General features: G+C 57.7%; 7 protein-coding genes across 7 annotated transcripts; 5 read left to right on the plus strand and 2 right to left on the minus strand.

The window, feature by feature from the left end:
* The first annotated feature begins 1 nt into the window (after window position 1).
* C8Q71DRAFT_12942 (uncharacterized protein) lies at window positions 2-2,162 on the plus strand. Its single transcript, XM_047916468.1, has 2 exons — window positions 2-768; window positions 818-2,162. Exons 1-2 carry the CDS (start codon window positions 423-425, stop codon window positions 1,957-1,959), a joined length of 1,488 nt encoding a protein of 495 aa, XP_047784581.1. The 5' UTR covers window positions 2-422; the 3' UTR covers window positions 1,960-2,162.
* Window positions 2,163-2,506: 344 nt separating this feature from the next.
* C8Q71DRAFT_730007 (uncharacterized protein) lies at window positions 2,507-4,399 on the plus strand. Its single transcript, XM_047922065.1, has 6 exons — window positions 2,507-2,628; window positions 2,684-3,120; window positions 3,173-3,463; window positions 3,523-3,560; window positions 3,613-3,925; window positions 3,983-4,399. Exons 2-6 carry the CDS (start codon window positions 2,875-2,877, stop codon window positions 4,247-4,249), a joined length of 1,155 nt encoding a protein of 384 aa, XP_047784582.1. The 5' UTR covers window positions 2,507-2,628; window positions 2,684-2,874; the 3' UTR covers window positions 4,250-4,399.
* A 104-nt stretch (window positions 4,400-4,503) lies between these two features.
* Window positions 4,504-6,325, plus strand: C8Q71DRAFT_12981 (UAA transporter). Its single transcript, XM_047916469.1, has 3 exons — window positions 4,504-4,914; window positions 4,975-5,295; window positions 5,347-6,325. The coding sequence occupies exons 1-3, from the start codon at window positions 4,811-4,813 to the stop codon at window positions 6,200-6,202; spliced, it is 1,281 nt and encodes a 426-aa protein (XP_047784583.1). The 5' UTR covers window positions 4,504-4,810; the 3' UTR covers window positions 6,203-6,325.
* A 671-nt stretch (window positions 6,326-6,996) lies between these two features.
* C8Q71DRAFT_13003 (plasma membrane H+-transporting ATPase) lies at window positions 6,997-10,786 on the plus strand. The gene is made up of 6 exons (XM_047916471.1): window positions 6,997-7,390; window positions 7,446-7,654; window positions 7,710-8,122; window positions 8,173-9,756; window positions 9,812-10,139; window positions 10,194-10,786. The coding sequence occupies exons 1-6, from the start codon at window positions 7,267-7,269 to the stop codon at window positions 10,515-10,517; spliced, it is 2,982 nt and encodes a 993-aa protein (XP_047784584.1). The 5' UTR covers window positions 6,997-7,266; the 3' UTR covers window positions 10,518-10,786.
* Window positions 10,787-10,881: 95 nt separating this feature from the next.
* Window positions 10,882-14,711, minus strand: C8Q71DRAFT_902930 (MIF4G like-domain-containing protein). Its single transcript, XM_047928808.1, has 13 exons — window positions 14,395-14,711; window positions 14,238-14,332; window positions 14,065-14,177; window positions 13,818-14,010; window positions 13,609-13,764; window positions 13,400-13,552; window positions 13,101-13,346; window positions 12,829-13,044; window positions 12,538-12,779; window positions 12,298-12,485; window positions 11,612-12,244; window positions 11,301-11,554; window positions 10,882-11,244 (listed from the first exon to the last, which is right to left on the minus strand). Exons 1-13 carry the CDS (start codon window positions 14,435-14,437, stop codon window positions 11,116-11,118), a joined length of 2,661 nt encoding a protein of 886 aa, XP_047784585.1. The 5' UTR covers window positions 14,438-14,711; the 3' UTR covers window positions 10,882-11,115.
* Window positions 14,712-14,962: 251 nt separating this feature from the next.
* C8Q71DRAFT_697742 (uncharacterized protein) lies at window positions 14,963-17,989 on the plus strand (the record flags this gene model as incomplete). The annotated part of the gene is made up of 2 exons (XM_047919986.1): window positions 14,963-16,564; window positions 16,613-17,989. The coding sequence occupies 2 exons, from the start codon at window positions 14,963-14,965 to the stop codon at window positions 17,987-17,989; spliced, it is 2,979 nt and encodes a 992-aa protein (XP_047784586.1).
* A 23-nt stretch (window positions 17,990-18,012) lies between these two features.
* On the minus strand, window positions 18,013-19,006 carry C8Q71DRAFT_13066 (uncharacterized protein). The gene is made up of 2 exons (XM_047916475.1): window positions 18,895-19,006; window positions 18,013-18,834 (listed from the first exon to the last, which is right to left on the minus strand). The coding sequence occupies exon 2, from the start codon at window positions 18,829-18,831 to the stop codon at window positions 18,043-18,045; it is 789 nt and encodes a 262-aa protein (XP_047784587.1). The 5' UTR covers window positions 18,832-18,834; window positions 18,895-19,006; the 3' UTR covers window positions 18,013-18,042.
* Between the last annotated feature and the right edge of the window lie 35 nt (window positions 19,007-19,041).

Here is a 19,041-nt window from a genome sequence, read left to right on the forward strand (position 1 = left end):
CACGTGTGCGCTGTCACCGGCGGCGGTCGGGCAGGGCGCTGTGGCGGGCGGGGACGCGATGCTGCCGGAGTCCGTCTGCCAGCCTCTGGCCTGGAACTGGCGACACCTGCCGCCCAGTCTGCCCCGCAACGCCTTGAGAGTGTGTAAATCCGCACACGGCCACGGCGAGAACTTTTGCGCCTCGCTCGCCTTCGCCTTACTCTGCTTGCAGACCTCTTTGCTTTCGTTCTTCACACTGTCACCGGCGGGTACCGAGCGCGTCACCGCTGTTTGTTTGTCCCTCGTCGACGATCGGGGGTTCGAGTATAAGAGCCCGCCCTCGTCAGCGCCCTCCCCTGCGCCTGTTCGTTTCTTCTTTCTTTCTTCCTGCTTTGTCCCTCGACGGGCACCACCATTCCAATACCCCACTCTCCCTCATAAACATGTCTCTAGATCGTCGTCACCCAGCCTCTCTCTTGCCCCGCTCATGCCACGACCCGGCCCTCGTCGACCTCATGCGCCAGCCGGTGTCGTATGACATGATCCGCTACATCGCCCTGCAGACTACTCGTGTCATTAGGCTGGGCGAAGAACCTGCCGCGCCTCCCACTCCCCCGCATACGCCGCAGAAGGCAACGTTCGATGATGCACAATCGTCAAACAGCCTTCCGTCGCTCGAGGACTTCATCATCACCATCGCGCAGTCCTCACACGTGCAGGCTCCCACTCTCCTCACTACGTTGATCTACCTTGAGCGGCTGCGGACGAAGCTGCCCAAGATGGCCAAGGGTGAGTGCTTCTTTTCGTGCTGCGCCTCCCCGTCGCTTACCCCCAGCAGGTATGCAGTGCACGAGGCATCGAGTCTTCTTGGCGACTCTCATCGTCGCGGCCAAGTACCTCAACGACTCGTCGCCCAAGAACAAGTGCTGGGCAATATATGCTACCCTGTTTGACCTTGCCGAAATCAACCTGATGGAGAAGCAGCTTCTCTACCTCTTGGACTACGACTTGCGTTTCGACGAGGCGGAGGCTATTCAGCGGTTTGCTCCATTCATGCCCAACTCCTCTGCTGCTGCCAAGGAGGCTCGTGCTACTGCTGTAAATCGCGCCAAGGCCCGGGTGCAAGCTCAGATGCCGCCGACTCCGCCTCACGATGCCAGGTCGTCTCCGCTCCCGTCGCCTGCTGGTTCTCTGTCTGGTGTTCAGCGTCTCATGAAGCGCATTTCCTCCCAGTACCTTGGCGCGTCTGGTTCATCGGCTAGCCCCCAACCCCGGCCGATTACTCGCGAGTTGTCAAGTGGCTCTGACGCCAGCAGTACTAGCGGTGAATCCGAGGCCGGCTCGCTCACGTCCGACAGTGGCTCCTCTGCGGCTAGCTCTCCTGCTCTGTCATCGTCTGACTGCGAGGCTGACAACGTCGAGATTAAGGATGCTCAAGCCGACGAGGCCGTCGACAGGAAGTTCGTCCTACAACCTGTCCCGGCTCGCGCGTTCAGGCGGCAAGGCAGGAAGGCGTCGACTGCGTCTACATCCACCATCAGATCGGATGCCACTGAAGGCAAGAAGCCGTCCAGCCTTGGTAGAAGTGACTCTGAAGGCTCGTCGCGCGCGTCCTCTTGCGCGTCATCGCCATCGCCTACTGCTGCGTCCAGCGTTCCTGTGATCGATTTCAAGGCTGGTATGGGTCGTGGACTGCGGTCGACTACGTGCGCCAATGTGCACCAGAATCAGTCTTCTTCCTTGACGCCAAGCACCACCATGCCCGCGATCGGTCGGAACGTCTCCGACATGGGTCCCTCCACAGGCGGAAGCTTCCTGAGCAGGATGTTCGGCTCTTCGAACAAGAGCAGCGACAAGGAGAAGGAGAAGGATGGCGCTGACAACGGCGACGCTGTGGAACCTCATGGCGTCAGCAGCGCCTTCCGACGCCTCGCGCACTCAAAGTCGGCGCTCTTCCGCACGCAAGCGCAGGCTGCATGAGCACTGCTCATTGCATGACGACGACGATCCTACACGAGACTACCCCAACGAACGAACACTCACGCGCTCCTTTGTCTCTCTCTACCCACCTTTCTTTTCTTTTCTCCCTCCGCGGACCCTTCTTTTCTCTTTCGAATTTTGCGTTTCGTGTTTTGTGCGCCCTGGACTTGTTGGATTTGCCGGACAAACTACCCCTCTTCTTACTCCCACCTTCTATTTCTCTTGCAGTGCGCTATTCTCGCCTACTATTCGTTTGTGAATGGACACAGCCTACCCTACATACCATACCCCGCCACACCCCTCTACCTCCCCATATCACCCTGATACCGCTGTGGACTCCTCGGAGCGTGCATGGATGGACATTCCCTTGCCTGCCTTACCACCACTGTAGCGCTATTCGCTCTATTTAAGTACGAACGATTGCGCAGATTAGTAGTGCGTGCCTGCAACCGGGCCTTCGTTGCGTGGCCCTCTGCATGATCAGGTTAATGGAATCTATGTGTTCGTCATAGACGCCCGTCATGCCCGTGCCCGTCGCCCGAGGTGTCCGGGATGTGCGGGCCGAGCGAAGCCGAACATCATCATACTGAACTCCGGGCGCTTTCGGGCCACACGGGAACTTGTCGGCTTCGTCTTCGAGTCGACTTTCAACCACTGCTTGCTCAGGATGTAAGTGACAATCACTGATACATACTCTGTCATGGCTCATATAAATGATACCCAGCAGCACGCGGATCTGGTTACATATACTGGGGGTGATCTCGATCTGGCTCAAATCTTTTGCCACGCATCTCTTGTTATTCAACGCCGTTCGAAGCACAATGGATCCAAGGACACAAAAGAGCAGTTCCACGTTGAGCATCGATGCATTCGATATTTAGACCTGAGGTGACGGCAGCCTATCTCCATTGACTGATGTCGGCGTCGACCACAGCAGAGGAACCCGGGCCATCGCTTCAGCAGGCAGTCAGGGAGCATCCGGACTGCCTCACTTCCAGTGCTTCCTCGGGACTAATCGAACTCTCTGAGTCGTACTGGACACACCGGCATGGTTTCTTTGAGCGCAATGGATACAGAGTGACTCCTCAGTATATGGCATCAGTGGCAACCTGGATGAACGACAGGTTCGGGGCTCGCAAAGACGCCGCACCGCTGGCATACGTGAGTTTTCCCTTCGTGATATGTTGCGTTGTCGCTCAACATTTTCATGCAGGCGTATTGGGCAGACGAACATATCGTGCGTGCCACTCGGACGTCCGACAACGCCCCTGTATGCATCAAACGTGTCGCGACCGCCAGCCACGAGCTCCGGATCGCAAGCATGTTCTCGTCGACACCGCTCTGCGACGACCTAGCCAATCATGCCGTGCCCATTCTCGATGTGCTCAGGGACGAAGACAACGAATATGTGAGCTACATAGTGATGCCGTTCCTCCGGCATATCGACGACCCTCCCGTGGGCGCTGTCGGTGATGTGGTCGAGTTTGTGGACCAGATGCTCGAGGTGCGTCACTGAATATGTCTGTGGGAAACAGGAACTAGAATCGGAAATCGTATAAACAGGGTCTTGCGTTTCTACACAGACTTGGTGTGGCTCACCGGTGAGCACAGGATCCTGCAGGTTCGCTATCGTCGACCCTAAGCTCGAGGCAGGGATTGCTCTTACGCGAACCTCATGATGGATGCAAGTGGGATGGGCCATCCCTTTTACAATATCTCAAAGCCCTCTGGCGGCTTGTGGCCGATGCTTTGGCGTTCCACACTAGACTTTCCGATCAAGTATTACTTCATCGACTTCGGTTTGTCCGTGCACATTCCCTTGGGAAGACGAGGGACCCTTGTGCTGGGCAACGAAGGACGCGACCGGGATGCACCGGAGCTACGGAGAGGCGACAAAGTCCCGTACGACCCGTTCAAGCTCGACGTATTCTTGCTCGGAAACCTCTTCCGCAAGGCTTTTATCGACGTTCGTCGTCCCTGATATGTTCATCACGACTCAACGTACTCACGCTGATACCTCCAGAACTATGCCAACGTGGAATTTCTGTGCCCCTTGGTTGTTCGCATGATACGAGAGGACCCTATGAGCAGGCCTGACGCTGCCGACGTGCTTGGGCAATGGCGTTGCATCCACCCCACGTTGTCCCGGTCGCAGAAACGAGCGCGGCTACAAACACATTGGGACCGCTGGATCAAGCAGGCAGCACTCGACGTCCTGTTGGTCATCTGCCTCTCTCTCTTGGGCGTTAGGTTGGCGTTGAAGCTGTGGAGTGGTGCAGGCGAGTGGTAAGGATTTCTCTTCGTTCATTATGTTCTACTTGGACACCAGCGGTACACCCATGTATGTAATCCGTCGCATACTCGGTCTGATCTCAATGCATGTAATACCAATGGTAGACTATTGAGCGCAAGCTCAATAAGCAGCCAGTGGTATGCCCGCACGATACCTTGCACTCTTACTCGCGACCTGAAAGACGGACGCGTGATGTCACAGTGCGACTGCCCGATCCCCACGATCGTGATCTGTCTCCAGTCTCCCACTCCGTCTTCCGACTCCGAGTCGTCTACTTACTCTAGGCTCAGTCTAGGCTGTGCAAAAGCTCGCGACGACTCGGAAGAAAACACAGAGCATGATGATCGTCTGCAGCCATTCTCTTTCAGCCTTGTCAGTGCGCTCAAATCGGCCCGCCCAATGGCAACCGCACACGTTGCCACTGTCGCGATGGCTTCCTGCCCTGGCGCGATGCGCGTGTTGTGGCGACCCCAACACGCACCGCTAACGCACCCTACAACTTGACGATGCTCTGCAGCGTCTCCTCCCTGGCTACAACCTAAACGTCGACTACCGAGCATGAGCACCCTGGCGCATAGTTCTGACATACTGAAGGGTCTTTCGCTTACGGTACTCTCGGAGTGGGTATCTATCCTAGCCCTAATATTTGGCGGATGCTGCAGGTGCGTCTCAAATGTGTCGCGCAGCCGTCTTGTATCTTACGAATGACTGCGCGTTCCCAGTAATGCACTCACTCTCGAGCAATTGACAACTCGCCATCCGCGCTCTGGGAACCTGATTACTTTCGCGCAGTTCCTCATCATTACCGTCGTCTTCCTGCCTCGATTCGTCGTATACCGCCGCACGCCCATACCTCACATCACCCTGCGAAAACGCCGAGTGCCCCTCGCCCCATACATGCTACAAGTCTCGCTATTCGCTGCAACCTCCCTGCTGAATAATGCAGCGTTCGCATACGCGATACCTATGCCCGTTCACATCATTTTCCGGAGCGGAGGACTGGTGGCTAGTTTGCTACTGAACTGGTTGTTTGTCGGACGCAGGTGAGTCGTTCAATGGTCGTAGACGTATCGGTCCATTCTCAAACAAGGTAGGTACAACGTTATACAAATCACTTCTGTCGCAGTGGTTTCGCTCGGGGTCATTGTGACCACCCTTTCCGCGGCTGTTCCGAAGCGATCGGGTCCGGGCACACCGATGACAGGGACGGATCCGTCATTGTACGCTACCGGCGTCGGGATACTCACGTTAGCGCTCTTCCTGAGTGGTTTGCTCGGCGTGTTACAGGACCGGATGTATGCAAAGTACGGGCGGAAGGACGCCAAACCTCAGAGCACTGGCAGGGATGGATCCGAGGCGAACCGAGATGTCAAGGATGCTCCCGACGTGAAGGCGAAAGAGAAGAAGGATGGAACCGGTCCGAGGAAGGCAGACGAGGAGGTTCCGCCGTGGCAGGAGGCACTGTTTTACATGCACTTCCTGTCCATGCCGTTATTCTTCTTTGTCCGGAGGGATCTCCTGGCTCAGTTTCACGCACTGGGCGCGGAACCAACGTACAACGTCCCGCTTCCCAGTGCGGTCCGCAGCATGGCGGCCGCCCTGCCAGGTTCTGGTTATCGTGTCGACGGGGAAGTCATGATCCCGGAGGCGTATGTCCCACTGGTCCTTAACACGCTTACCCAGCTGTTGTGTGTGGCAGGCGTTCACCGGCTTACGGCACGGGTGTCTTCGCTCACGGTCTCGCTGGTCTTGGTGGTCCGCAAGGCGGTGTCTCTGCTCATCAGTGTGGCACTCTTCCGTGGAGCGGGGCGAGAAGTAGGAGGCGGGAGGGCGGTTATGATGTGGGCGGGTGCAGCGCTGGTGTTTGCGGGCACAGTGGGCTATTCGATAGGCTCAAGACAGGGCCAGGGGCGTCCACGGATAGAGTCGGACAGGACAAAGAGAGAATGACATACAGGTCCGGCATCGATTGCAGCAAATTGCAGCTGCCGCTGCAGCATGGGTGTTGCGTCAACGGCACCGGATTGGGCGATGTCCCTGGGGTCTAACCACAGGGACACCTGAACATGCAGTCTGTCGTGCGACAAGTCTGATTGCGCGCTGCGGCGGGGTGGCTGCCCACCCGAGAAGACGAGCCCAGGACGAGCGGCGAGCAGCGAATGAGAGGCCGGCTTCTTGGCACCCGGCGGAGAACTCATGTATCTACAGAGCGTTGGCGACTTTCTGCCTTTTCACGTCCGCTACAGCACAGAACCGACTTGGTATCGACAGTCGGTAAGCAACGACGGCTTCGCGGTGCGCCCAGCCGACGGGGACGCTTTGATGAATACGGCGTTCAGTAAGCCAAGAGGGGTCATACGGTGCTCAGCCAATGGAGGGCAGCCACACGGCGGCTCGGCGCGCCGTAGCGGTGGCGGGAGCTGGGCAAGGCTAGCGGCGCAGCCGATCTGGGGACGAGGAAGGGCCGCCGGCTGCAAGCGACGATGAGCAGCCGGTGGCGGGCAGCGGCGACGGCTATGGGAGTCCCGGACACCGCACGGCGGCGGACGCGCGCGAATGCCGGCGGGAGACGGGTGGGCGGCGGCGGCAGCGTCGAGGCAGGCTCGGGCACGGCAGCGGACGCGGCCGACGAGGGCGCGGGAAAGCGAAGCGAGGGTCGCTGCCGGCATGCCGAGCGCACCCGATCATCTCCCAGGCGCCGTCGCTGGGGGAACCGGCGATCCTATCGGGCATTACGGCCCATCATTGCCTTATCCGGCAGTCAGCCGCCCCGGCAGCCGCTCGTGTCAGCCGGGTTCTGGCAGAGCGTTCTGACCGGGTCCGCTCTCAACCACAGGTGCGCCCCCACTGCGCGCGTATATATATCCGTCCGACCGTCCGACCATCTTTTTAACCCTTTTCCCCCATCCCTCACCATCCCCTCCTGGTGTCGTCTGTCTCGCTCTAAGCGCAGTTAGCCGCCGCCGCGCTCCGCGTCCCTCCCCTCTCCCCTCCGCCCCTACCTGGTCATCATCATGTCGGCCAACGACGAAAAGGTCGGTGACGTCGACGCCAAGCAGCCCGGTACTCCCGCCGAGCAGCCTGAGAAGCGAAAGAGGGAGTACAAGGATTTTGGTCACGAGCAAGAGGAAGCGACTCGTACGTGGCACCATTTCTCCCCGACTGTATGCGCGTTTTACTTACTCTCCGGCAGATGCCAAGGTCGACATGTCCCAGATCCAGCTTCGTGCTGAGGACTTGTACGATAAGGAGAAAGTCGACCTTGAGACCATCGTCGTCGAGGACGTGTTCAAGCTCCTCCAGTGCGACGACAATGGTTTAACCGACGACGAGGCTCTGCGCCGGCTCGAGCTGTTCGGCCCTAACAGGCTCGAGTCCGAGGAGCAAAACGCCTTCCTTCAGGTACGTCCACTTTGCGGTCTCGTGATTTGAACGGTGTGCCTAATGGTGGTTTTAGTTCCTGAGCTTCATGTGGAACCCTCTGTCATGGGTCATGGAGGCTGCTGCCCTCGTCGCCATCGCGCTCTCGAACGGTGAGGGCCAACCTCCGGACTGGCAGGACTTCGTCGGTATCGTCCTCCTTCTGCTCATCAACTCGTCCATCGGTTTCTACGAGGAGCGCAATGCCGGTAACGCTGTCAAGGCGCTCATGGAATCGCTCGCTCCCAAGGCTAAGGTCAAGCGTGGCAATTCATGGAAGGAGATCGAGTCCGCCGACCTCGTTCCCGGTGACCTCGTTTCGTTCAAAATCGGTGACATCGTTCCGGCCGACTGCCGTCTCACGGAGGCGATCAATGTCTCTATCGACCAGGCTGCGCTGACTGGCGAGTCTCTGCCTCAAAGCAAGAAGCTCGGTGATCAGTGTTTCTCGTAAGTTTCCCACTGGAGCATTTGGATGTGACGCTCATTTTTCCCCTCAGTGGCTCTACTTGCAAGCAGGGTGAAGCCGAGGGTGTGGTCATTTCTACCGGTGCCAACACGTTCTTCGGTCGCGCTGCGTCGCTCGTCGGTCAGGACGACGACACCACCGGTCACTTGCAGAAGATTCTCGCCCAGATTGGTACCTTTTGCCTCGTCGTCATTGGTATCTTCGTCATCGCCGAGATCTTCTGCTTGTATGCCGGCTTCCGCTACCACTACCGTCGCGGTCTCAACAACATCCTGGTGCTTTTGATCGGTGGTATCCCCATTGCGATGCCCACCGTCTTGTCCGTCACGCTCGCTGTCGGTGCTCAGCAACTCGCGAAGTACAAGGCCATCGTCACCCGTATCACTGCCATCGAGGAGCTTGCCGCCGTCACCATCTTATGCTCGGACAAGACCGGTACGCTTACCACGAACAAGCTCACCATCGATCGCGAGACGATTCGTACCTACGGCCCCTTCTCCGGTGAGGACGTCATCCTCTTGGCAGCCTACGCCTCCCGTACCGAGAACCAAGACGCTATCGACTCTTGCGTCGTCGGTGCTCTTGGCGAGATATCTCGCGCTCGCGCTGGTATCAAGCTGCTCGACTTCAAGCCTTTCAACCCTGTCGACAAGCGCACGGAGATCACCTACCTCGAGGAGAGCTCCGGCAAGCTCAAGCGCGTTACGAAGGGAATGACCGGCATCATCATCGAGCTGTGCACGCGCAACAAGACCGAGGAGCAGGAGAACAAGCTCGAGGCCGACGTCGAGGAGTTCGCTATGCGTGGTCTTCGTGCTCTCGCTGTCGCCTACGAAGAGGTTGACGGTGACAACTTCGAGAACGAGGGCAACGGTTTCGAGCTCATTGGCCTCCTCCCTATCTTCGACCCTCCCCGCTCGGACACCAAGCAGACCATCGACGACGCGCAGGCTCTCGGTGTCAAGGTCAAGATGGTCACCGGTGACCAGCTCGCCATCGCGAAGGAGACCGGTCGTCGTCTCGGTCTCGGTGACCACATGTACCCCGCGAAGGTGCTCAAGGACGGTCCCGAGGCTGGCGGCAAGCACGCGTCGCTCGACGAGATGATCCTCGACGCCGACGGTTTCGCTGGTGTCTTCCCTGAGCACAAGTACGAGATCGTCAAGCGTCTCCAGGGTCTTGGCCACTTGGTTGCGATGACTGGTGACGGTGCCAACGACGCCCCCGCTCTTTCCCGTGCTAACGTTGGTATCGCCGTCGAGGGTGCCACCGACGCTGCTCGTGGCGCCGCTGACATCGTCCTGACGGAACCCGGTCTTTCTACCATCGTCCACGCCATCCGCGGTTCGCGTATCATCTTCCAGCGTATGCGCAACTACGCGATCTACGCCTGCGCCGTCACCATCCGTATCGTCGTCTGCTTCGCTATCCTGGCCTTCGCGTTCAAGTTCGACTTCCCGCCGTTCATGGTCCTGATCATTGCCCTCCTCAACGACGGTACCATCATGACTCTGTCGGTCGACCGTGTCCTGCCCTCGAACCAACCCGATAGCTGGGACCTCGCCGAGATCTTCGCGTATGCCGTCGCTTACGGCTTGTACCTCACCATGTCTACGTAAGTCTGTCGTCTTTCCGTGCGTCGACTGTATGCTGAGATCTTTCCTTTATAGGATCGCCCTCGTTGCTATTTGCATCAAGACGACCTTCTTCTACGACAAGTTCGGTGTCTTGTTCGAATACGGTGCTATCCAGGCGACGAACCACAACGACCGTGTCCTGCACTCCATTGTCTACCTCCAGGTTGCCATTATCTCGCAGGCGCTCATCTTCGTTACTCGGTCGCACGGTTTCTTCTTCATGGAGCGTCCATCGGTGGCTTTGTTCTGCGCGTTCTGCCTTGCGCAGCTCGTGTCGTCCATCATCGCCGTGTACGCCAACTGGGGCTTCACTGATATCCACGGTATCTCCGGTGGCTGGGTTGGCATCGTCTGGATTTGGGTAAGTGTTGCTCATTGCACTGCTTAACTCGAACTGCGCTCATGCTCTGCATAGGACATTCTCTGGTTCGTCCCTCTCGACTGGATCAAGTTCGCGATGAAGGCGACGGTCATCAAGTCGCTCCGCAAGCGTCACGAGGCTGAGCTCGCGAAGTCTGGTGAGACTGGGATCACCCTCTCGCGCACTCGCTCCCGCGCTGCGTCTGTCAACGCGTCCCTCTACTCCAACCGTGTCTCGTTCATCAAGCGTGCGGCGCGCCGTGTCGGTCTTGGCCAGAAGGTCTCCGTCAAGCCAGAGGAGCTCCAGCGCTTCAGCAGCATCCAGGCGCAGCGTGCGGGTGCGACGCTCGCGCGCAACCCCTCGCGTGTCGGTGCATAGATTGGCTGAGGTGCTCGTCCTTCCTTGTGTCCCATCCCCTTTACACTTATCATGATCTAATGTAGCAACGCATCGTCTCGTTACCCCTCATAGACAGACGCTCTCTTCCCATGGGCTGCTGGCTGCACACTACATACTGCCGTCTCTTTGCCAGGACATCGCACGATCTCTTCGCACCTAGATCCATACGCATATACCGTAAATTACAAGTTGAAGTAAAATAAAACGTTATTGCATCATCCATGCGCCTGCCTTGGTTTGATCTCTGAGCGTTTCAAGAGTGCGAGTTCGTCGTCCGAAAGTCTCGCAAAGTGTTCTTGGTCTGAGTATAATTACTGACTACGTGTGTTGTACGCATACTGCGCCTCGTTCTACATCAGTGTGTGTGTTCCTCGGACAATCTGCCATGTTCGAACCGCTCTGAAATGGCGCTCTCAGCTCACCCCGGCTATGCTTCTGACAATGGCACGCTTTCGCGATCGACTGACGAGCATCAGCTGCAACAACGACTGCAATACATGTATCATCACAAATAGCAATAGCATTATCGGTCTCGCATGGCCCTGGCAAGCGAGTATCCACAAGAACGGTGAAGCTTCTACACGTCCTGCCCAGTGGCGATGTTCCACGTTTTCTTGAACAAGTCCACGGCGGGGTCGGAAGGTCCGATTTTTGTCAGTGACGCTTCCTCCAGCGACTGCGTGTAGTTACGCAGGTATGGCGAGTACTGTGAGCGTGTCAATCAAGCCTCCATCGACGACAAGGACTTCCGAAAAGACTCACCGCTCTGCAGAAGTGACGGAACCAGCACCATGTTTCCCAGGTTCCCCATTGCACTTCGTTCCAGTTGATGCGGTTGTGCCACGACTTTTCTGCGATGACCTCCGCTGCGGTCGGGTTCGCGTCACCTTCGGCGACCAGGTAGCCAACGAACCCGTCCAGAGTGCGCGCCAGCACGGCCTTCTGCTCCCGCGTCAGGGTGGCGAATGCCTTGAGAGCGTTGGTCAGCGCAGGCGACTCGGAGGCATGCATGACATCTATGCCGGCATGAGTGAATCGCACATATGAATCCAAAGGAGGCACGCCATGCTTACCTGGCTTCGCCTCAGCGTCAACCTCCATGGCAGCGCCCTCGGTAGCAATGGCTCTTGCCGCAGTGTCATCAGCCTCTTTCCTCAACGCCGTGACCTTTTTGCGAGCGATCGTGACACGGCCGTTTGCCTTGTCGAGTGCGCCCTTGAGAACGTCCCACTGGAATGAGTCGAACGTCGACTTGCCGACAGCACCCGTCAGCGCCCCACCATACGCGAACGCCCAGGAGACCACATCCGGCGGATCGACGATTTGGTACTGCATCAGCTTGTCAAAGACGATCACGACCATGTTCCTGACGCGCTTCCAGTAATTCGCGACGGCGTTGAGGATGTCCAGGCGTGCTTCGAGGTTGGAGCCGCCCGTTGCGCCTGCGCCGCCGCCGGATGCGATGTTACGGAGGAGTGGGAGGTACCGCTCGATGGCGTTGAGGAAGTGCGAGAAGGAGCGATTGCCGATGTGCAGGAGCGACTGCACGGCGATGTTGCGCACGACGGTGCTGACGTTCACGTTGCCCTCGGCCGTCTCTGATATGCTGTTCTTGAGCGAGTCCAGGTGCGATACGACGTCCTCCGCTTTTGTGCGGCCACGCAAGAGGCTGAGGAGCGATTGCGCTGCGTCATGGTATGGTTTTGCTGCACAAACAAGATGAGTGGCAGAGCAGCTCCCGCGACCACATCTGACGTACACGGGTCATCGTAGTCGTACTCGGGACCAGGCGCTTCCTCGGGCATGCACTGAGCCTCCGGGGTTTGCATGGCTTCAGGCAGTGTCTTCAAGATCCTGTCGAAGTACGAGAGCCGGATCTCATACTCAAGGGCCTTCCTCACGAAGCGCCGTTTGGGATGCCTGGCCGACAATGAGACGTCTGGTGCCCTGAATATACAGATGATCAATGACATCCGTGAACCATGAGAAGCAGACCCACCATTCTTTCCAAACCCAGGCAAATCCGAAGTTGCTCATATGCACGGAGAACCACTCAGCGAACCGATGTGCGACTTCGACGTCGAGACCGTCCGACAGAAGCGTATACAGCTTGCGTATCGACTTGCCGACGGCGGGACCAACTGTCTGCGGCGACAGCTTGCAGATCTCCGTGATTAAGGCGATATAATAGATCGACCTATAGGTTGATTCGGGCAGGAGGAAGATCGAGCCAAGCGTAATCTGCATATGCGTTCAGACGATGTGAGTTTCCGACAGAGGAAAGACGCACTTCGATGATTGAGTTCTCCAGCTGCCAGTTCTTTTCTGGTACTGGCTCCTGCTCTGGTGCACCGGGCCTGGGCTTGAAGGTTCCATGCAGAGTCCACTTTGGATACTCTAGCAGTAGTCGAGCACACTCCTTACGATTCACCTCGAAGACGTCTAAGATGTCTAGGATGGCTGACCGGATAGCGTAACCACTTGGCGTTGTAGGGTCGGGTGTAACCTGTTACCCGAACGACTTGTTGGTCAGTGGGCATTGTCACGACGAACGTTACTCACGTCGTTGTCGAATAACCGGACGAAGTATGCGGGCCACTCTTCCTTCTTCACCTGAGCATCTTCACCAGCCTCGGTGGTCAGGCCGTCCAACTCGATGACCTCAGGAGGTACCAGGACGGACGGTAGCTCGAACGGCGGGGACCCAAACTCAGGGTACTCAACATATGGCTGCGGGAAACTGTCCGCGGTCTGTGCGAAGTCGCTGCTCTTCAACACATACAGGGCAGCAATGGCGGAGTCAAGGAGCTGGCCAAGCAGGACGTGTCAGCATTGTCCACGACCACAATCTATGCGCATACCTCATCGGCGTGCTCGATGGTTGATGACTGCTCGTGTAGCCTGACAACAGGCTGCACGATGTTTTTGGAGCCTGTCATCGACTCAGAGTAGTCACTGATAGCAGTTATGATCTCAGTGACGTCTGCACCGGATTTCGACATGATTGGGCCAGCCTATGGAGTTAGGTGTCAAGGTGCAAAACATTGGTATGTAATGGCGAGACACGAACTATCATAAGCCCCTCCGCTGCGCTCAATGCTGCCTTCATGGCTCGCCCGTGCGACACACCGAACTCTTGCAGCACCGCGGTAAATGACCTGAACAATTCGAACATAGTTTGCGACGAAACGAGGCCGGCCATTGTGCAGTGCGCAAAGAATTGGATCTGCACTGAGGTAAGTCTTCGTTCTGACTGAAGACGCGGATAGACACACGTACACATAACCTGATTTCACGCCAGGCGAGCTTGTCCAAAAACGTTTGGAACCCCTTCCAGAAGTCCTCCAAGACTTGTTTGCCCAGCGTGGGCGATCCGTCTGTCGGAGGGTTCTCTTCAGCTTCGGCTGGTGGGTCGTGGAGTAGGCGGAGCAAGGCAGCATAGTAGGGAATCTTGAATGGTTGTTCGGTGACACTGTCCGCGATGGTATTAACGGAATGGAGGTGAACAAAAGTGGGCGCGACGCACCCTATCCGGAAGCCCTCGGTGATAGCAGGAATGGCGGGTCCGCCCGCAGCTGTAGCAGCTTCATTCGCCGCGCGTATATCGCTTGCAAGCCTTGGTAGTTCTTGGACGGGATCCTAGTATATGGAGATGTTCGGAGACTCGTTCCCAAAAGAGGTTGTGGCTGGCGTACTCACCACCTCGCCAAGGTTGATGATAGTCTTCCTCAGCTTCTGCTCTGGGGTGTCAAAAGTGTCCCGCCGGCGGTCATGACTGTCGTAGTCGTCTGCACCTGGGAACGTGTGCAAGTTCAAGTTGTGGTAGGCCACCCGGGCATGTTTCTGCCGTTCTCACCTCGATATTGCTTTCGGCGGTGTCCTCCCCCGTGGTGGTTCATGCTAGCGATGCCAACTGCGTTTACTGACGACAACCAGGTCTGTCCTGCTCAATGACGCTGCCGTCGACGACCTACTTACCGCAGAGACAGGCGCCCAGAACGAGCACTTGTAGTCTTTGATGCGTTTCCCACGATGATTATTGCCACTGTGAGTCTGACCTCAAACTAGTTGGACGAGTCTACTGTACTGTACCATGTTCAGTGTAGTGCACCCGAATTTATTGTTCGGGGTTGAGAGACATGAAGAGGATGAGGTCGAAATGAAATGAGCTACTGGCCCAGGGGCAGTTGAACAAAATGCCTGTGCCCGAGGTGAGCCGGTCTGTCGCGAGAGCTCTCGGGGAGGCTAGTTGGGCCGGGGCGCCGGCGACCTGTTCAGAGCGTCGACCACCTCGTCCGCCGTCGCCGCTCTGTCCGCCTTGCAGTGCGCTGCTCCCCAGTCGGAGCCTCAGGCAGACTTGGTATGTCCATCGTTGGCGAAGATGTCAACATTGCTCACCGCGGCGGCACAGTAATGCGAGACACATGCTATGTAATGGGTCGACATCATCGGCCAGTGCTTTCCTGCACACCGTCGCCCGCCGTGGCTCAGCACTCCGCACCCGGTACAACGGACCATGCCCCGCTGGACGAAGTGTATTTTGCAGGCAGCATCCCGGCAGCAAGGTCGCATCCTTTTTCAACTCTAGCTACACCCGGGGAGCAGCCGCTCTGGTCTTCCGCCAAGCACCCGACGCACACCCTACAACGGTCGACTCGCAGCCACCGGATACGACGGAGTCCAACCACTTTCTACTGTCACTGACAGCGGGGCAGATATCCCGTGCGTCAGCGCAGGCCGTCCGACTCTCCGTGCGGAATTGCAAGTACGGAGATGCTCTGTACCTCATCAACTCTCTACTAGAATCTCATAACCCCGAATCCCTCGCATCCTCACGAAGTGCGCTCATCGACTCCAAATCGCATTCTCCCGCATCGCCCGCGGCGCCCATAGACTTCGGGCGACCCATCTCTCCCCGTGTACCCGCTCATGCCTTCCTCCATGCTCTCGTGCGCGCAGGCCTCGCAAAGAGGGCCGCTTCGTACGCTGCAGTCTTCCAGGACTGCGGCATACAATTACGGCCTGCAACCGTCACTTTGTTGATTCATTCTCTCACCAGTACTCCCTCCAAGCCCCTCGGCGGTCTTCTGGCTGGCATGGGTCTCCATGGTCGGCGCAAAAAGGTCCCCGCCGGTGAAAACGTCCTGAAGATTCGAAGTAGCATGGTCTCCGATACGTGCACGAGAGCCGCCGTGAAGCTCATGCTGCACGCTCGCATGCAGGGTCAACGTCGAACGGAGTACACCTATAACCAAATCATCAAAAACCTTCTACTACACGGCGAGATCATTATGGGCTCGCTATTCGTCGTTCTGTTCTTCAAATGCATGGAACTGCAGAAAGCTCGCGCTGATATGGCTTCGGACGCTTCTGCCGATGCCAACGCCGCGCCCTTATGTGCCGACGGGTGTTCGCCTTTCGTACCCATCCGACGAGACTACTCGTTCCATTTGTCACGCACCGCTGTTGACACCATGAACAGTGTACTCCGGGAGATGGACAAGGCCATGGAGTCACTTTCATCCGCAGAAGCAGACGACGACAGGGATAGGCTAGCTTCCATCCTCCAAGCCCTAGCGAATTTAGCAATGCTGCTCGACACAGGCCAGCTGCCGACCGATCGAATATCCACGCTCGTACGCACGCTCTACTCCTGCCCGAAGACAAACCAGTACGTCTGGATCCTAGACGGCTCTCGCAAGCCCGTCCGCGTCAAGGCGTATCGGTACTTTCACAACGTGCTCATGCGCCTGATCCACTCGCTCACGAAGCCGGACCCGATGGACCGTCCACCGCCTCACCTCGACATTGGATCCTACAACACACTGCTGTTTTACGCGCTCCGCCACCGAGTGTCACCTGCGCTCGCTTCCGGCATCCTGGACCATATGTATAGCAAGAGGGAGCCTCCGTTAAAATCCAACATCGTCACATACAACACGCTCCTCCGCGCCGGTACGCTGCTACGAAGAAAGGATATCTCGGACTTTGCTCTCCGCGCGCTGCGTGGAGGCTACGGACGGTCTGTCCCCACCTTGCAGGCCTGCGCCCCTCCGAACATAGCTGGGGCGGAGGGTGCAGATGTCCTCCAGCATAGCACGCGACCAGGAGTGCTCCGGCCAGATCCTGAGGAGCCCCTTGCTGCTCCCGCACCGATCCTTGGGTCGCAGCGGCGCGCTGAGGACCCTCCAGCGGCTAAGTCATCCCGGGACAACGAGAGCAGTTCGGCCCCTCAGTCCTACACACTACAGTCCAGAGTACTCCGACGACTATCAGAGGAGGACTGGGATGTTCCAGAGGCATTTTCCGGCGCACAGTGCGTTACAGTAGATGCGCACACGTTCGTCAGCTTCATCTCCTACATTACCGCTACTGGGAAACCCGGCGTCATCGTGAATGTTCTCTTCCGCATGCTGCCCGAGCTGGCCATTGTGGATCACCCTACGTGGGGGCATACAGACGACTCCCGACAACGAGCGCGACTGTCGCTCGGGCTCAGGAAGCGGTACCTGCGACAGGCAGTGCGCCACGGGCCCCGCGTATTTTCTGCATTGCTCAACGCGCTGGCGAAAGCGAAGGCAACGGGAGCGGCGGAGAGGGTCTGGCTGCTAGCTAAACAAGCCGAGAAAGCGAGCTGGCTGCCCAACTTCGTGCCAGATGTCAAGCCCTGGTGTCTTCCCGTGCATGCGTACACCTCAATGATGCGCTGCTACGCTCAGGAAGCGAGGAGGGCCATCACACTCAACCGGCGCGAGCAAGCGGTACTGGACAAGGCCCTTCAGGCGGACGAGAACGCGTGGGTGCCGCTGTTCAGAGGCGGGCTGCCTGGATGGGCGGCGTTTGTGGCGACGATGCAGAAGCTGCAGCTGTCCAAGTACTCGAAGAGGCGCAGGCGTCTGCGGAGTGTCTCTGCGCTCCTGCACCGCTGCATGGTCTCTGCTGGTCTGTCGCTCTACCGCGCACTGCTGGCGATGGCGAAGACGCAAAGCCCTCGATTGGCGTGGAAGGGCCGGTTCCCTGCTCCTGACGAGCGGTTCTTCAACGAGGCGCTGGATCTGTTCGGTCGGCAGCTGAGCATGGCATCGCGGGAAAGGCACACGACTCCGCGGTGCTGGCGCAAATGTCTGAACTTGGCCTGGCGTGATTGGCAACGCCAGGGTGTGAAGGGGCAAGGCTGGACGGCTGCTCTGCAAGAGGTCATGCAAGGCATCGTTGATGCAGGCTTGCCAGTGCCACCGGGCTTCCGTGCCAGCTCTGTTGGACATTGGGACCAAGTCGCGGACTCTACAGGGCGGACAAGGACCGACAGGAGGAGGAGGTATGCATTCCCAGCGCCGCCTGCGCGATTCCGCTCTCATGCTCTCGTCACTGTTAAAACTCGTGGACTGCCTCTTCCTCGTCATCACCATCGGACTAAGTCGCGCAGTCGTTCGAAAGCAACTAATAAGTAGATGTACTGTGTCTAATGTAATGTGTAGGGCAAATGTGATGGGCAAGAGGAATGTCATGATGCTGAGGATGTCGGTAACTGCGGTTGTTTTGGGTACCTATTCTGCCTGAGCAACTCTTTCTCCCGCCGCTCAATCTTTTTCTTTTTCTTCTCCTCCCACCGTGCTTTGTGACTCGAACCAGCATCTTTCGACGCCGAAGGTTCGTTGTGCCCTTGGAAGTGCATGACGAGTGTCGTCTTCGTCGACGTCCGTGGCTGCCATTCTTCACCTACATCCTCTAGCGCCTTCACCATCTCTGCTGCTTGGTTCTTCACCTGCGCTGGGGTAGGCTTGGGCTGCCCGGACTTCGGCGTGTACACCAGGTCTACCCGGTTCCCTGCCTCCAGCTCCTTCCTGACCTTCTCCAGCTTGCGCGTGAGATCCGCAGACGAGATGGCCCAGGACATCTGCACCTCCTTCTCCTCCCGCTTCACCTTCTGCCGCTCCGCCCGTGCACGCATCTTGTTGTAGACCACGCTCGACTTGATGACCTTCACGACCGGTTCGGGGTACTCGGCGACGAGCTCGACGTAGTACTCCTTCCGCTTGATTGTTGCGAGGATGTCCGAGAGGGCGACCCATTCGTCGCCCAGGCGGCTCGTCTCCGAGTCCACTACTCTGACGACGCGATACGGGATTTGTTCATTACGCGCTTGGAGGTTTGAACCCTTCTTCTTGTTCCTGCCGGTGCCAGGTGCAGGCGTATGTGCAAGCCGCGACGTTGAAGGGATGGGTCTGACACGGAAGGGATGGACCACGCTCTGACGTAGCAAGCCGCGCGTGGCAGCTCGTAACACGTTCATGAACTGCGACCACAAGGTAATATAGTGAGCAAGGCTCAAAGGACCAAGGAAAGCAGGACGTACTTGAGCTTTGATCAGACTATCAGATGAGCTGTTACAGCTGAGTACAGTCTGAGTAGGTAGGCTGTCTGTGAGCTCGGCAATGACGCTTTGCAGCCGGTTGCCATTTGTGGAAATCAACGCCTGTGCTTGAGCCAGATCTCAGATAAC

Source organism: Rhodofomes roseus (genome assembly GCF_022264815.1).
Source record: "Rhodofomes roseus strain CIRM-BRFM 1785 chromosome Unknown C8Q71scaffold_1, whole genome shotgun sequence".
Taxonomy (NCBI): Eukaryota; Fungi; Basidiomycota; class Agaricomycetes; order Polyporales; family Fomitopsidaceae; genus Rhodofomes; species Rhodofomes roseus.

What these genes read in the sequence shown, in the direction of transcription:
- C8Q71DRAFT_12942 (XM_047916468.1), top strand. Translation starts at nt 423, where the DNA reads ATGTCTCTAGATCGTCGTCACCCAGCCTCTCTCTTGCCCCGCTCATGC. An exon ending in GCTGCCCAAGATGGCCAAGG is followed by an intron (nt 769 to 817) that starts GTGAGTGCTTCT and finishes TACCCCCAGCAG; the next exon opens with GTATGCAGTGCACGAGGCAT.
- C8Q71DRAFT_12981 (XM_047916469.1), top strand. Translation starts at nt 4,811, where the DNA reads ATGAGCACCCTGGCGCATAGTTCTGACATACTGAAGGGTCTTTCGCTT. An exon ending in ATATTTGGCGGATGCTGCAG is followed by an intron (nt 4,915 to 4,974) that starts GTGCGTCTCAAA and finishes GCGCGTTCCCAG; the next exon opens with TAATGCACTCACTCTCGAGC. An exon ending in TGGTTGTTTGTCGGACGCAG is followed by an intron (nt 5,296 to 5,346) that starts GTGAGTCGTTCA and finishes CAAACAAGGTAG; the next exon opens with GTACAACGTTATACAAATCA.
- C8Q71DRAFT_902930 (XM_047928808.1), bottom strand. Translation starts at nt 14,437, where the DNA reads ATGAACCACCACGGGGGAGGACACCGCCGAAAGCAATATCGAG. An exon ending in CCGCCGAAAGCAATATCGAG is followed by an intron (nt 14,333 to 14,394) that starts GTGAGAACGGCA and finishes ACACGTTCCCAG; the next exon opens with GTGCAGACGACTACGACAGT. An exon ending in TCCGGTTATTCGACAACGAC is followed by an intron (nt 13,045 to 13,100) that starts GTGAGTAACGTT and finishes TTCGGGTAACAG; the next exon opens with GTTACACCCGACCCTACAAC.
- C8Q71DRAFT_13003 (XM_047916471.1), top strand. Translation starts at nt 7,267, where the DNA reads ATGTCGGCCAACGACGAAAAGGTCGGTGACGTCGACGCCAAGCAGCCC. An exon ending in CTCGGTGATCAGTGTTTCTC is followed by an intron (nt 8,123 to 8,172) that starts GTAAGTTTCCCA and finishes TTTTCCCCTCAG; the next exon opens with TGGCTCTACTTGCAAGCAGG. An exon ending in TTGTACCTCACCATGTCTAC is followed by an intron (nt 9,757 to 9,811) that starts GTAAGTCTGTCG and finishes TTTCCTTTATAG; the next exon opens with GATCGCCCTCGTTGCTATTT.
- C8Q71DRAFT_13066 (XM_047916475.1), bottom strand. Translation starts at nt 18,831, where the DNA reads ATGAACGTGTTACGAGCTGCCACGCGCGGCTTGCTACGTCAGAGCGTG.
- C8Q71DRAFT_730007 (XM_047922065.1), top strand. Translation starts at nt 2,875, where the DNA reads ATGTCGGCGTCGACCACAGCAGAGGAACCCGGGCCATCGCTTCAGCAG. An exon ending in ACGCCGCACCGCTGGCATAC is followed by an intron (nt 3,121 to 3,172) that starts GTGAGTTTTCCC and finishes ATTTTCATGCAG; the next exon opens with GCGTATTGGGCAGACGAACA. An exon ending in AGACTTGGTGTGGCTCACCG is followed by an intron (nt 3,561 to 3,612) that starts GTGAGCACAGGA and finishes AGCTCGAGGCAG; the next exon opens with GGATTGCTCTTACGCGAACC.